We start from the raw sequence: 14,550 nt of genomic DNA, 5'->3' as shown, positions 1-14,550 counted from the left end.
GTCCCTCCAGCGTGTCCTGGGTCTTCCCCTGGGCCTCCTCCCGGTGGGACATGCCCGGAACACCTCCCCACCTCAGCAGCTCCTCGTTGTGGAGACCTGTGGTCTGGTCACTGTCCTGGTGTTTTTGACGCTCCACTGCGGCGCCTGATCAGACTTTAAACACGACGTTTAACCAGAAAGTTGTTTATACTTATGTATAAAGTTCACAGGACATTCTCCTGTGTCACTGTGCATCTGTCACAGAATGTTTGAAATACTACAAACGTGATACTTCATGTGTAAAGTACAAACGTGATACTTCATGTGTAAAGTACAAACGTGATACTTCATGTCTAAAGTACAAACGTGATACTTCATGTGTAAAGTACAAACGTGATACTTCACGTGTAAAGTACAAACGTGATACTTCATGTGTAAAGTACAAACGTGATACTTCATGTGTAAAGTACAAACGTGATACTTCATGTGTAAAGTACAAACGTGATACTTCATGTGTAGTCCTATGGTACTTCGTGAGTCCAAACACGCTTGTCCTGTTCATGCTTTTATTTTGAAGTGTAACCGGATGAGCTGCTGTGATGCTGAGGAGAGAGCATCCCTCCCTCCCTCAGTCAGTGCCCAGGATCCTGTCTCCATCCCGGGCCTCCCCGCAGTCACCGTCCCCCCGGCCGCTCCAGGCTCCAGTCCCGGGCTCCAGGCTCCAGTCCCGGGGCTCTGAGGCTCTGATGTCCGCCAGGCCGAGCCCTGTCCCCGGGCACTAGTCTCTGCTCTCCCTCGGTTCAGGAGGCGGAGGGAGGATGGTGGATCTGACCGAACACTGCTCCGTCCCGGGGCCACAGGAGCAGGGCTTGAATCACGGGAACCAAATCACGACCAAGTCCAAACGGAGGAAACGAAAACGCGGCGGCAGAAAGAGAAACAAACACAAGAGCCGCGCGCCGCCGTTTCTCCCGCCGGAGGTAAACATGCTAACGGCTAACGCTAACGGAGTCTGGGTTAGCACCGCGGGCTAGCGAGAAACACGGCTCATTTTACATATATATTCCGTTTTAAAGATACAGTTAATACATATATCTCACAAAAGGGCTTCAATAACATGTTATTTATAAAAGAAAAGCCACATTTTTCAGCTGTAAGTGTTTAAACGACAACATTTCTTCCCGAAAGTACAACGTCACTCGAACCTCAGTCAGGTTTTATCCTTTTTAATGTTTACTCGAAAAGTGTTAAAAGGGTTTTACAGTTACAGATATTTTTAAGGTTATTCTTATTTGAGGAATAAACTAGCAATAATTCGGCACAGGTTATATTTTACTACATATCAGAATTATGCAGCTAGATGAACATTTATAATTATTGATCCTTATGACGGACGCATTATGCTGTTTATCCTCAGGTCAAACCCAAGCACAAAAACCATCAGGCTCTGGGTTTAAACTTCTATTTGAAATGTATTTACAATATTTAAAAAAAACCACATATTTATTTGATTTGGACTGTGTAGGTTAATGAACAGACATGATTGAACCTGATGTAAACTCTCCAGATTAAAACCAAAGAATCATTTCCATCTGTTCCAAAGGGCTGGGGTCACGAAAGGTCAACAGAAAAATTGCACATTCAACTCATTGCACATTTATTGCACATTCTTTGCACAGTCCATTTTTTCAGTCAGTTTGGCCCATTCAAGACACTTAAATTTAACCTCCCGCCTTCATATTTGCCCAAAACATGCAAATATGTCTCTATAGAAAAGTTCACACAAAAAAGTGTTTTGTATTTGTCCTGGTGTAGTTTTATGGTTTATTATTGGGCTTTATATTATTACAAACCACACACGTACCGGCACTGATAATGTCTTTTTTTAAGTTGAACAATACTTTTTTCTGTATTATTTCTGTATTAAAGGTCTTATATTTTGCAAAATTGACTCTTGTGAGTTTTAATCCATGTTCTAACACTGTTTCCTGCTCAAAAACAGACCTGGAGTTGTGTTTTGTTTCATTCACACATGTTTGAGTCACACTTTATTATTAGACTGTAACATCCGCAAAGCTCAAAATGCGACGTTCCACCTTGTGATGTCATCAAGTGGTAGTTTTCAAAAATAACAGCTCCTGGGCTGAAATGATCCAACTGATTCTACAGCTCCAGGAGTGTTTGTAATGAGGAAACAACGTTAGGACATAGATCAGAAAATGTCAGAATAAGAGCCATTTAAAGTATAAAATAACATCACAGCACTATTGACTTTGGGCTGTAGTAGAACGGAACTACTGCAAATACTCACGTTACTGTAGTTTTTTGGGGTGAGTTTTAATCTCTGTATAATTGAGTTTAGACTGAGCCACATGATTGGAATTAGTTTTATTGTAAATCGTGGAAGTTGCTGAGTTCTGCAGGTTCCATTTGTCCCGATCCACAGCCTTTATAAAACACAAAACACATGACAGCATCGCCTGCTCTGATTGGACAGAGCTCAGAGAATATGAACATTGTGTTTTAAAACATCTACATGTGATCAAGTTTTGTGCAAAGTATGATCTAAATTGCTTCTAAAATGGTGTTAAAATGTAATATTAGTAAACAGAGTGGTATTTTCTTGTACTTTTTACTTAAACCGAAAATATTACGTAGTTTTCTGATTTCTGTTATGTTTCCTCATCAAAAACAGACCTGTTGTGTTTTGTTTCATTCACACATGTTTAACGAACAAACTCTGCAGATTTCGTCTGTTCTCTCAAATGGAAAACACTCTGTTCCACCTTGTGATGTCATCATGTGGTGATACAGGAAGTGCTCCGTTGTGTTTTTAAACTCCACACACCTTCATTTCTAGAATCATCTGGATCATTTCAGTCCTGGAGTTGTCTCTTATCTCGACTGAACTAAAGGTAAAAAAAAAAGTAGATGTTATCTTGAAAACTACCACTTGATGACATCACAAGGTGGAACAGAGCATTTTGAGCTTTGGAGATGAAACAAAACACAACTCCAGGTCTGTTTTTGAGGCGTAACAGCATCATAACACAGCTTAAAGCTCACAAGAGTAAATATTGTGTAATGCAGGACCTTTTTTTGGCAGCAGCACTTGTGTTTTTAAGATTCTTCTAAAACAGAAAGAGTCAAACTACTGACAAAAATGGCCTCAGCTTTGGCCGTGTTTCTAGTGTAAAACTGAGATCTTTACGACTTTTATTTGGATTAAACTCAAATGTGCTTTCTGTTTCAGGCTGAAGAGGGAAACATTGAATACAAGGTAAAGATAAACTGTGAAAATATGCAAATGTGGAAGGACCAGGTCAATGGACATTAAAGACATTCTGTAAAATGGACGTCTGGAACTTTCTGCTGTTCCCTCGTCTAAACCGGGACTAAACTGGGACTAAACCAGGACTTAAGCAGGGCTAAAATGAGACTAAAACAGGGCTAAACCTGGACTAAACCTGGACTAAACCTGGGCTAAACCTGGACTAAACCTGGACTAAACCTGGACTAAACCTGGGCTAAACCTGGGCTAAACCCGGACTAAACCTGGGCTAAACCTGGACTAAACCTGGACTAAACCTGGACTAAACCCGGGCTAAACCCGGACTAAACCTGGACTAAACCTGGACTAAACCTGGGCTAAACCCGGACTAAACCTGGGCTAAACCTGGACTAAACCTGGACTAAACCCGGGCTAAACCCGGACTAAACCCGGACTAAACCCGGGCTAAACCTGGACTAAACCTGGACTAAACCTGGACTAAACCTGGGCTAAACCTGGGCTAAACCCGGACTAAACCTGGGCTAAACCTGGACTAAACCTGGACTAAACCCGGGCTAAACCCGGACTAAACCCGGACTAAACCCGGGCTAAACCTGGACTAAACCTGGACTAAACCTGGACTAAACCTGGGCTAAACCTGGGCTAAACCTGGACTAAACCTGGACTAAACCTGGACTAAACCTGGGCTAAACCTGGGCTAAACCTGGACTAAACCTGGACTAAACCTGGACTAAACCTGGGCTAAACCTGGGCTAAACCTGGACTAAACCTGGACTAAACCTGGGCTAAACCTGGGCTAAACCTGAACTAAACCTGGGCTAAACCTGGGCTAAACCTGGACTAAACCTGGACTAAACCTGGACTAAACCTGGACTGGTTTGTGACAGTAGTTTCTGTGTTTCTAGCTGAAGCTGGTGAATCCGTCGCCGTACCGCTTCGAGCACTTGGCGACGCAGCTCAAATGGCGTCTGCAGGAGGGACGTGGAGAGGCCGTGTACCAGATCGGAGTGGAGGACAACGGGCTTCTCGTCGGACTGTCCCCCGGAGACATGAACGCATCACTGCAAACACTCAGCCGCATGGCACACAAGTACGTCCACTCGAGAGGGACTGAACCAGGGACTGAACCAGGGACTGAACCGGGACTGAACCGGGACTGAACCGGGACTGAACTGGGACTTAATTGGGCCAGAGATTTGAGGCCGATTGGCAAAAAGTAATAAAGTGCAAATATCGGCCTGATACATTGTCGATATATCGGCTCACTACATTTATTCAAGTGAATCCATGAGTGTGAACAAGTACAAGTATGTTTATTCACGTCTCCTCCTCCTCTGTCTCCTCCTCTGTCTCCCCCTCCTCTCTCTCTGTCTCCTCCTCTTTCTCCTCCTCTCTCTCTCTCCTCCATCTCCTCCCTCCCTCTCTCTCCTCCTCTCTCCTCCGTCTCCTCCCTCCTCCTCCTCTCTCTCTCTCCTCTGTCTCCTCCTCCCTCCCTCCCTCCCTCCCTCCCTCTCTCTCTCTCCTCCTCTTCTTCTCCTCCTCCTCCCTCCTCCTCCTCTCTCTCTCTCCTCTGTCTCCTCCTCCCTCCCTCCCTCTCTCTCTCCTCCTCTTCTCCTCCTCCTCCCTCCTCCTCCTCTCTCTCTCTCCTCCGTCTCCTCCCTCTCTCTCTCCTCCCTCCCTCCCTCTCTCTCTCTCCTCCTCTCCTCCTCCTCCCTCCTCCTCCTCTCTCTCTCCTCTGTCTCCTCCTCCCTCCCTCCCTCCCTCTCTCTCTCCTCCTCTCCTCCTCCTCCTCCTCTCCTCGTCCTCCTCTCTCTCTCTCTCCTCCATCTCCTCCCTCTCTCTCTCTCCTCTCTCTCTCTCCTCCCTCCCTCCCTCTCTCTCTCCTCCCTCCCTCCCTCTCTCTCTCTCCTCCTCTCCTCCTCCTCCTCCTCCCTCCTCCTCCTCTCTCCTCAGGGTGGGTGCAGACATCGCTCTGCTCAGAGAGAGGGAGGTGGATTTTGACTCTGACCAAAACGTATCTCGTAAAATCGCTGAAGTTTTGGTTCGTAAAGTTCCAGATGATCAGCAGGTGAGACCCTCGTCATGTGCCCGGGGGCGGCGAGGCTTCAGGGGGCGGCGAGGCTTCAGGGGGCGGCGGCGAGGCTTCAGGGGGCGGCGAGGCTTCAGGGGGCGGCGAGGCTTCAGGGGGCGGCGAGGCTTCAGGGGGCGGCGAGGCTTCAGGGGGCGGCGAGGCTTCAGGGGGCGTTTGTGTAGTGATGTGTAGATGTCTCCTCGAGGTGTGTGTGTGTGTGTGTGTGTGTGTTGAGCAGATCTGCAGTGAGCTCCTCTTGAACTGAGCAAAACATTCTAAAAGTAAAACATCACAATTTTTTGTAAAGATAGAAACACTACAGTGCAATTATCACAACAGCGTTAATAAACCGTATAAACCCCTGAGCAGAGACGTTAGATGAACTCCATGGACGTGTAAAGGTTCTGCGTCTCTGTCCCTGATGGACTTGTGTGTGGACAGAGTTTTTTAGACGTGAGAGCAGATGGAGCAGATGGAGCAGATGGAGCAGATGCGGCGCTGACTCTCGATGTTCTGTGTGTGTGAAGTACAGACCCTTTAAACTGTGACTGTAGAACGTTCTGGCTCCAGTGAACATGTTCAGTCTGGATTCTCTCTGCTCTGGGCCTCAGTTCCTGGACCTGCGCGTGGCCGTGTTGGGGAACGTGGACTCGGGGAAGTCCACTCTCCTGGGCGTCCTGACTCAGGGGGAACTGGACAACGGACGTGGCCGAGCTCGACTCAACCTGTTCAGGCACCTGCACGAGATCCAGAGCGGGAGAACCTCCTCCATCAGCTTTGAGATCCTGGGCTTCAACAGCAAAGGCCAAGTGAGTGCGGCAGGTTTATTTAACCAGGAGATGGTCACAACGGACTTTAGAGCCGTGTGAGAACATTCCCCCGACAACAACAGGTCATGTTTGAGTAATCTAGTGATCTCTTTGAACCATCCTAAACCAGGACTAAACCGGGACTAAACCGGGACTAAACCGGGACTAAACCGGGACTAAACCGGGACTAAACCGGGACTGAACTAGAACTAAAGCAAGGATTAAACAAGTAATAACCTGGGACTAAACCAGGTCTAAACCAGGTTTAAACGTGGACTAAACCAGGACTGGACAAGGACTGAACCAGGTCTGAACCAGGACCAAACCAGGACTAAACCAAGTCTAACCCAGGTCTAAACCAGATCTAACCTCTGTCTAACCCAGGTCTAAACCCAGCCTAAGACAAGTCTAAACCAGGTCTAACCCTGGTCTAACCTGGTCTAACCTGGTCTAACCTGGTCTAACCTGGTCTAACCTGGTCTAACCTGGTCTAACCTGGTCTAACCTGGTCTGGGTCTGGTCCAGGTGGTGAACTACAGTGAGTCCAGGACAGCGGAGGAGATTTGTGAGAGCTCTTCAAAGATGATCACGTTCATGGACCTGGCCGGGCACCACAAGTACCTCAAGACCACCATCTTTGGACTCACCTCCTACTGCCCAGACTTCGCCCTGCTCGTGGTGAGCGCCAGCACCGGTATCGGTAAGACCAGGACCGGGACTGAGACTGGGACTGAGACCGAGATTGAGACCGAGACTGAGACCGAGACTGAGACTGGGGAAGAGACCTGGACCGAGACCGGGACTGAGACCGGGACCGAGACTGAGACCGAGACTGAGACCGGGACAGAGACCGAGACCGGGACTGAGACCAAGACTGAGACCGGGACAGAGACCGGGACCGGGACTGAGACCAAGACTGAGACCGGGACCGAGACCGGGACCGAGACCGGGACCGAGACCGGGACTGAGACCGGGACTGAGACCGGGGCAGAGACAGCTCTAATGTCTTAAACGTCCCAGGTGTCACTGTGGCGTTGGCCTTTGACTCGTGGCTTTGTTTGTATAAAATGAGTTTTTCACCAGAGTCTGACACAGGAACAAAATCTATGAAATGATACGATTCAAAGTCGACTTGTGAGTTTTATGCCTGTTATGAAGATGTTACCTGAAAAAACAGACCTGGAGTTGTTTTGTTTCAATAATCACTTTATCATCACTGTGCTGCTTTTTGATAACGATTGAACGCTTCTTTATTCAGTGCCTGTATTTTTTGAGAGTTAATGGCGTTGATTTATGTTATAACCGTGACGTTTCATGTTTTAAAACAGTACGTCCCGTTAAAACTCAAACTCCAAGTCCACACGTATGAACTGGAGCCACAGCCGAGTGTAAATGTCACTTTTCACTTCTTCATAAACGCCACTTGAGATCATGCTCTTTTTGTTTTTACTGCACGTCTGAGCTCGGACACACGTTTGTGCAGACACTGGACATTTACTTTTGCACACGATTGAAGCAGAGGGCGTTATAAAAGTTTGTGAGGAGAGAAGATTCTCAGGAGTTTAAAAACACCACATGATGACATCACAAGGTGGAGCAGAGCGTTTTCAGTTTGAGAGAAGGATTCAGCCTAAATCTGCAGGTTTGTGTGTGAATGAAACAAAAAAAATACAACTCCAGGTTTGTTTGTGACGAGGAAACATAACATAGATGAGAAAAATAGAGCGATTTGGGCCTTTTAAAGAGGAAATATTGTGTTTGTGTCACTCTAAAGTTATGATCTATGACACTCGTGGATCATTGTGTTATAATTTACACATTTTAAATCGCAATATTGATCTAAAATGACTTAATTAAAGAAACAAGAAGCGTGCAAAAGAAGGAAATGTCTATCATCAATTACGAAAATAAAATTGGAGAACAAAATAAGTGGACAGCAGTGGGCGTGCGCCAGTGAATAAAGATTCCTCAAACATGAATCTCTCTAAATAGAACTTTAAGAGGGTAAATGTTGAAGAGAAACGACTTTAACATGGTTAAATATCTGAAAAGTGGATTCTGATCACTGCTCCTCCCCCAGCGGGCACCACCAGGGAGCACCTGGGCCTGTCCATGGCTCTGAAGGTGCCCGTCTTCATCGCGGTCAGTAAAGTGGACCTGGTGAGTCGAGGGGCCGTGGACAGGACGGTCCGGCAGCTCCAGAGGCTCCTCAAACAGCCCGGCTGCAACAAGGTCCCACTGGTCATCAGCAACCGGGACGACGCCGTCATGGGAGCGCAGCAGTTCAGCCATGGGACCAGGTCTGGACCGGGACTGGAGCGGGACTGGACCGGGACTGGAGCAGGACTGGACCGGGACTGGAGTGGGACTTGACCGGGACTGGACCGGGACTGGACCGGGACTGGAGTGGGACTGGAGTGGGACTGGACCGGGACTGGACCGGGACTGGACCGGGACTGGACCGGGACTGGACCGGGACTGGAGCGGGACTCGACCAGGGACTAAACCAGGACTAGACCAGGACTGGAGCAGGACTGGGCCAGGACTAAACCAGGACTGGGCCAGGACTAAACCAGGTCTGGACCGGGACTGGGCCAGGACTAAACCAGGACTGGGCCAGGACTAAACCAGGACTGGGCCAGGACTATACCAGGACTGATCCAGGTCTAAACCACATCTAAACATCTGTACCAAAACTAAACCAGGACTCTCTGTTTCTGACCTCTGACCTTGTGTTAATGTCTCTCTGCAGCGTGACCCCGATCTTCACCATCTCCTCGGTCTCTGGGCAGAGTCTGGACCTTCTCAAAGTCTTCCTGAACGTTCTTCCTCCTCTGAGCAACAGCAAAGAGCAGGAGGAGCTGATGCAGCAGCTCACGGAGTTTCAGGTACCTCCAGACGCTCTCCCACAGTCTGTGTGAACAGGACTGAGCGAGTGTGAACAGGACGACTGAGCGAGTGTGAACAGGCCTGAGCGAGTGTGAACAGGCCTGAGCGAGTGTGAACAGGCCTGAGCGAGTGTGAACAGGCCTGAGCGAGTGTGAACAGGACTGAGCGAGTGTGAACAGGACTGAGCGAGTGTGAACAGGACGGAGCGAGTGTGAACAGGACTGAGCGAGTGTGAGCAGGACTGAGCGAGTGTGAGCAGGACTGAGCGAGTGTGAACAGGACGACTGAGCGAGTGTGAGCAGGACGACTGAGCGAGTGTGAACAGGACTGAGCGAGTGTGAACAGGACGGAGCGAGTGTGAACAGGACTGAGCGAGTGTGAGCAGGACTGAGCGAGTGTGAACAGGACTGAGCGAGTGTGAACAGGACTGAGCGAGTGTGAACAGGACGGAGCGAGTGTGAACAGGACTGAGCGAGTGTGAGCAGGACTGAGCGAGTGTGAACAGGACTGAGCGAGTGTGAGCAGGACTGAGCGAGTGTGAACAGGACGACTGAGCGAGTGTGAGCAGGACGACTGAGCGAGTGTGAACAGGACTGAGCGAGTGTGAACAGGACTGAGCGAGTGTGAACAGGACGGAGCGAGTGTGAACAGGACTGAGCGAGTGTGAACAGGACGACTGAGCGAGTGTGAGCAGGACAGAGCGAGTGTGAACAGGACGACTGAGCGAGTGTGAACAGGACTGAGCGAGTGTGAACAGGACGACTGAGTGAGTGTGAACAGGACGGAGCAAGTGTGAACAGGACTGAGTGAGTGTGAACAGGACTGAGCGAGTGTGAACAGGACGACTGAGCGAGTGTGAACAGGACGGAGCAAGTGTGAACAGGACGGAGCGAGTGTGAACAGGACGGAGCGAGTGTGAACAGGACGACTGAGCGAGTGTGAACAGGACTGAGCGAGTGTGAACAGGACGGAGCGAGTGTGAACAGGACGGAGCGAGTGTGAACAGGACGACTGAGCGAGTGTGAACAGGACGGAGCAAGTGTGAACAGGACGGAGCGAGTGTGAACAGGACGGAGCGAGTGTGAACAGGACGACTGAGCGAGTGTGAACAGGACTGAGCGAGTGTGAACAGGACGGAGCGAGTGTGAACAGGACGGAGCGAGTGTGAACAGGACGACTGAGCGAGTGTGAACAGGGTCACAATTATCTGAGAATCTGACTCTGTAAAGTTAAACTGTGTCAAAACTAAATGTCCTTCTTTTCTCCCCTCTCATCTTACTGTGCGGTGTGACCTTTGACCTCATACTCTCTGTCTCAGGTGGATGAAATCTACTCAGTCCCTGACGTGGGCACCGTGGTGGGGGGCACCCTCTACAGGTGAGACAGGGCACTGCACCCAGAGCATCTGAAATATCCGACGGGTGTAAGAGGGGACGGTTCAAAAATCAATCAAACAATAATTTGAACGTGTCCTGTGGAGGCTCCAACGTGGTCGAAGATTTAAAGTTTGTGTTATTTTCAGTTTTTGTGCAGCATCAGTTTAAAGTCAGTTCTCTTATAATGAGGTTCCAAGTCCCCAGGTATGTTTTGTTTTTGTTTTGTTTTATTTAGTCTTTAGTATAGTTTATTTATTTATTTATTTTATTATATATTTAATTCATTACTTTTTTTTTTCTTTATAAGTGGCTGTCTTTTTCCCTTTAGAAGATATGAGCTGTTATGTAAAACTTGCGTCGTTGCCGATGACAACGGCCCATTTAATTCGACGTAACTTTGAGATCTTATGTCTGTAGCTGTGGAGGGTTTTTTCAGTAAAGAAAACAGCACGTGTTTATCTGAGGTTAAAGTGCACAACATGTTTGTGTCTCATGTGACGGGTTCAACTCCACAGGCCCTTTACAACCAGAGAAAAATATCAAAACATCTAAACCACTTTGGTCATTAACTGTAAACGTGATACATTTGACTTGTTTACTTGAAAAAGAAACATAAATAGAAATGTGTTTTTTCATAGTTGTTATGAAAAGATAAGATGAATAAAGATCATTTTCAAAGAGCCTTATTATAAAACTGACCTTAAAAAAACGCCACAAAAACTAAAACATCCTGATGATGTTTTTGATTAGAGCAGGAATCAAAAATATCAAACTTATAAAAACATGGACCTATGATGATTTTACGGCTGTTAATAAATCACTGCATTTCTACAGTGACTTTCCAGACGCACAAAGAGCAGTACAACATCTAGGCCTGTCACAAAAACACACTTTATATCATACACACACACACACACACAGATATGAGGATAAACGCATTTTTACATGTTTGTAGAGAGGTGTGTGCGGTTAAATGAGCGTGTTTTTTGCGTGTTTGCAGTGGCGTGTGCAGAGAGGGGGAGCGTCTCCTCGTCGGCCCCACGGAGCAGGGCCAGTTCCTGAGACTTCGTGTGGGGAGTATCCAGAGGAACAGATCCGCCTGTCGGGTGCTCCGCGCCGGGCAGGCCGCCACACTCGCCCTGGGCAACTTTGACCGCTCCCTGCTACGAAAGGTCTGCCCGAACACCGACAAATAGAGCCAGATGCCCTTCCTCACACACTACAACAACAGGACTGAACCAAGACAGAACCAGGGCTGAACCAAGACAGAACTAGAGCTAAACCAGGACTGAACCAGGGCTAAACCAGGGCTAAACCAGGGCTAAACCTGGACTAAACCAGGACTAAACCAGGACTGAACCAGGACTGAACCAGGACTAAACCAGGACTAAAACAGGACTAAACTAGGGCTAAACCAGGACTAAACCAGGACTAAACCAGGACTAAACCAGGACTAAACCAGGACTAAACCAGGACTGAACCAGGACTAAAACCAGGATTAAACCAGGACTAAAACAGGATTGAACCAGGACTAAAACAGGACTAAACCAGGACTAAAACCAGGACTGAACCAGGACTAAACCAGGACTAAAACAGGACTAAACCAGGACTAAAACCAGGACTGAACCAGGACTAAACCTAGACTAAAACAGGACTAAACTAGGACTAAACTAGGACTAAACTAGGACTAAACCAGGGCTAAACCAGGACTAAACCAGGGCTAAACCAGGACTGAACAGGACTGAACCAGGACTGAACCAGGACTAAACCAGGACTAAAACAGGACTAAACTAGGGCTAAACCAGGACTAAACCAGGACTAAACCAGGGCTAAACCAGGACAAAAACAGGACTAAAACCAGGACTAAAACCAGGACTAAACCAGGACTAAACCAGGACTGAACCAGGACTGAACCAGGACTAAAACCAGGATTAAACCAGGACTAAAACAGGATTGAACCAGGGCTAAACCAGGACTAAAACAGGACTAAACCAGGACTAAAACCAGGACTGAACCAGGACTAAACCAGGACTAAAACAGGACTAAACCAGGACTAAAACCAGGACTGAACCAGGACTAAACCTAGACTAAAACAGGACTAAACTAGGACTAAACTAGGACTAAACTAGGACTAAACCAGGGCTAAACCAGGACTAAACCAGGGCTAAACCAGGACTGAACAGGACTGAACCAGGACTAAACCAGGACTAAACCAGGACTAAAACCAGGACTAAACCAGGACTAAACCAGGACTAAACCAGGACTAAAACCAGGACTAAACCAGGAGTAAACCTGGACTAAATCAGGACTGAACCAGGATTAATAATCGTTTTGGTGACTTGTCCTCTTCTGAATTAGCCGTTCGCTGCAGTCCTGTTTGAGGCTGCATTGCCTGACCTGTTTTGTGTTGTGCTTTTGAGCAGGGCATGGTGATGGTGAGTCCTAAGATGAACCCCACCATCTGCTGCGAGTTCGAAGCCGCCATTGTTCTTTTGTTCCACGCAAAGACGTTCCGCCGAGGTTTCCAAGTCACTGTGCACGTGGGAAATGTGAGACAGACGGCAACGGTGGAGTGTCTGCAGGGCAAGGTACGGCATCGAACCCACAACCTCCACAGCAACACACTCAGAGAGATCAGGAGTCAAACCCACAACCTCCACAGCAACACACTCAGAGAGATCAGAGTCGAACCACAGTGTTAGGATATAGGAGCATGGGAGGGCATCTGACACACGGGGAGGGCATCTGACACAGGGAGGGCATCTTGACGTTTGTGGTGTTCTTCCAGGAGGAGCTGAGGACCGGGGAACGTGCCGTGGTCCGATTCCGGTTCCTCAAACATTCTGAGTATCTGCGCGTGGGAGCCAAGCTTCTGTTCAGAGAGGGAGTCACCAAAGGCATCGGCCACGTCACCAGACTGCTGCCCCGACCAGACCAGAACCTGGACCAGAACCTGGACCAGGACCAGAGACAGAACCAGGGTCAGAACCGGAACAAAGGCCAGGACCAAGACCAGGGCCAGAAACAGGGCCAAGACCAGAACAAGGACCAGGATCAGGGCCAGGTTCTGAGCAAGGACCGAAAGCTGAGTCTACACCAGGATCGGAGCAAAGGCCAAAACCAGATCCACAAAGTCAAATCGGGCCAGAACCAGAACCAGGACCAGAACAGGCATCAGGTTTAGTAGGACGTGCTTAAATGCTCTAATTCTCTCTGCTTCTGTCGTCTGTCCCCATAGTTTTATTTTTTTATTTCATCGTCTGGTCTCAGTTCAAACGGCTGCATGTTCCAAAAGTGAAAACATGTTCTGTGCAATTTTTTACTTCAAGAGTCGTCCTGAGAGGGAAGTTTAACCCAGGACTAAACCGGGACTAAACCGGGACTAAACCGGGACTAAACCAGGACTAAACCGGGACTAAACCGGGACTAAACCGGGACTAAACCGGGACTAAACCGGGACTAAACCGGGTCTAAACCGGGTCTAAACCGGGTCTAAACCGGGTCTAAACCAGGACTAAACCAGGCCTGAACCAGGACTAAACCAAAACTAAACCAGGACTAAACCAGGACTAAACCAGGACTGTGGGTTTGTGGCCAACAGCTTCATTTTCACTGATAATATTTTGAGAAAAAACATTTGAACATTTGAAAACAATATGAAGAATGTTACACAAGTTTTACAAAGGTCAAAGGTCAGTATTTGAGGAGGGCAGTGTTTTTTTTCCTTTCAGGACGACTCGGTTTGAATCTGCTGTTTCCTGAATCTGCACTTTATCTAAATATGAAACAAATAAAATAAAAGTAAAGAAACAGACAGAAAAAATGACTCGGAAATGAGAAACTTAAGGTTTATTCTTCCACAAAAACAGGTGCTTTTCATTACAAAACTGTCACTAAATAATACAAAACTTATTTAAAGGACAGACGGCAAACATGAGATAGAAAAAAACACAAAACAAACAGTTACTTAAAGAGGGGTATTAAGCTAAATTTACTTTATTTTCGTTCTCTCTCATGTTAAAACGCTGTTCCCTCGTCAAAAACACACCTGCAGAGCTTTTAGACGTCATCCATGCACGTTTGAGTAGTTTAGCAACCTCTCCCAGGCCATATTGGGCAGCAGTACAAGTCTGT

General features: G+C 47.7%; 1 protein-coding gene across 1 annotated transcript; it reads left to right on the top strand.

Moving 5' to 3' along the window:
• The first annotated feature begins 575 nt into the window (after nucleotides 1–575).
• Nucleotides 576–14,336, top strand: LOC117378732 (GTP-binding protein 2-like). The gene is made up of 12 exons (XM_033975396.2): nucleotides 576–959; nucleotides 3,233–3,259; nucleotides 4,177–4,361; nucleotides 5,225–5,339; nucleotides 5,954–6,151; nucleotides 6,677–6,851; nucleotides 8,232–8,451; nucleotides 8,904–9,039; nucleotides 10,359–10,417; nucleotides 11,417–11,588; nucleotides 12,840–13,004; nucleotides 13,205–14,336. The coding sequence occupies exons 1-12, from the start codon at nucleotides 798–800 to the stop codon at nucleotides 13,598–13,600; spliced, it is 2,010 nt and encodes a 669-aa protein (XP_033831287.1). The 5' UTR covers nucleotides 576–797; the 3' UTR covers nucleotides 13,601–14,336.
• Nucleotides 14,337–14,550: the final 214 nt, after the last annotated feature.

The sequence above is a fragment of the Periophthalmus magnuspinnatus genome, chromosome 1, assembly GCF_009829125.3.
Source record: "Periophthalmus magnuspinnatus isolate fPerMag1 chromosome 1, fPerMag1.2.pri, whole genome shotgun sequence".
NCBI classification, from domain to species: domain Eukaryota; kingdom Metazoa; phylum Chordata; class Actinopteri; order Gobiiformes; family Gobiidae; genus Periophthalmus; species Periophthalmus magnuspinnatus.
The sequence above is the reverse complement of the archived record's forward strand: the minus strand, read 5'-3'. Positions and strand labels throughout refer to the sequence as shown.

What these genes read in the sequence shown, in the direction of transcription:
- LOC117378732 (XM_033975396.2), top strand. Translation starts at nt 798, where the DNA reads ATGGTGGATCTGACCGAACACTGCTCCGTCCCGGGGCCACAGGAGCAG. An exon ending in GAGCGCCAGCACCGGTATCG is followed by an intron (nt 6,852 to 8,231) that starts GTAAGACCAGGA and finishes CTCCTCCCCCAG; the next exon opens with CGGGCACCACCAGGGAGCAC. An exon ending in GTGGGGGGCACCCTCTACAG is followed by an intron (nt 10,418 to 11,416) that starts GTGAGACAGGGC and finishes GCGTGTTTGCAG; the next exon opens with TGGCGTGTGCAGAGAGGGGG.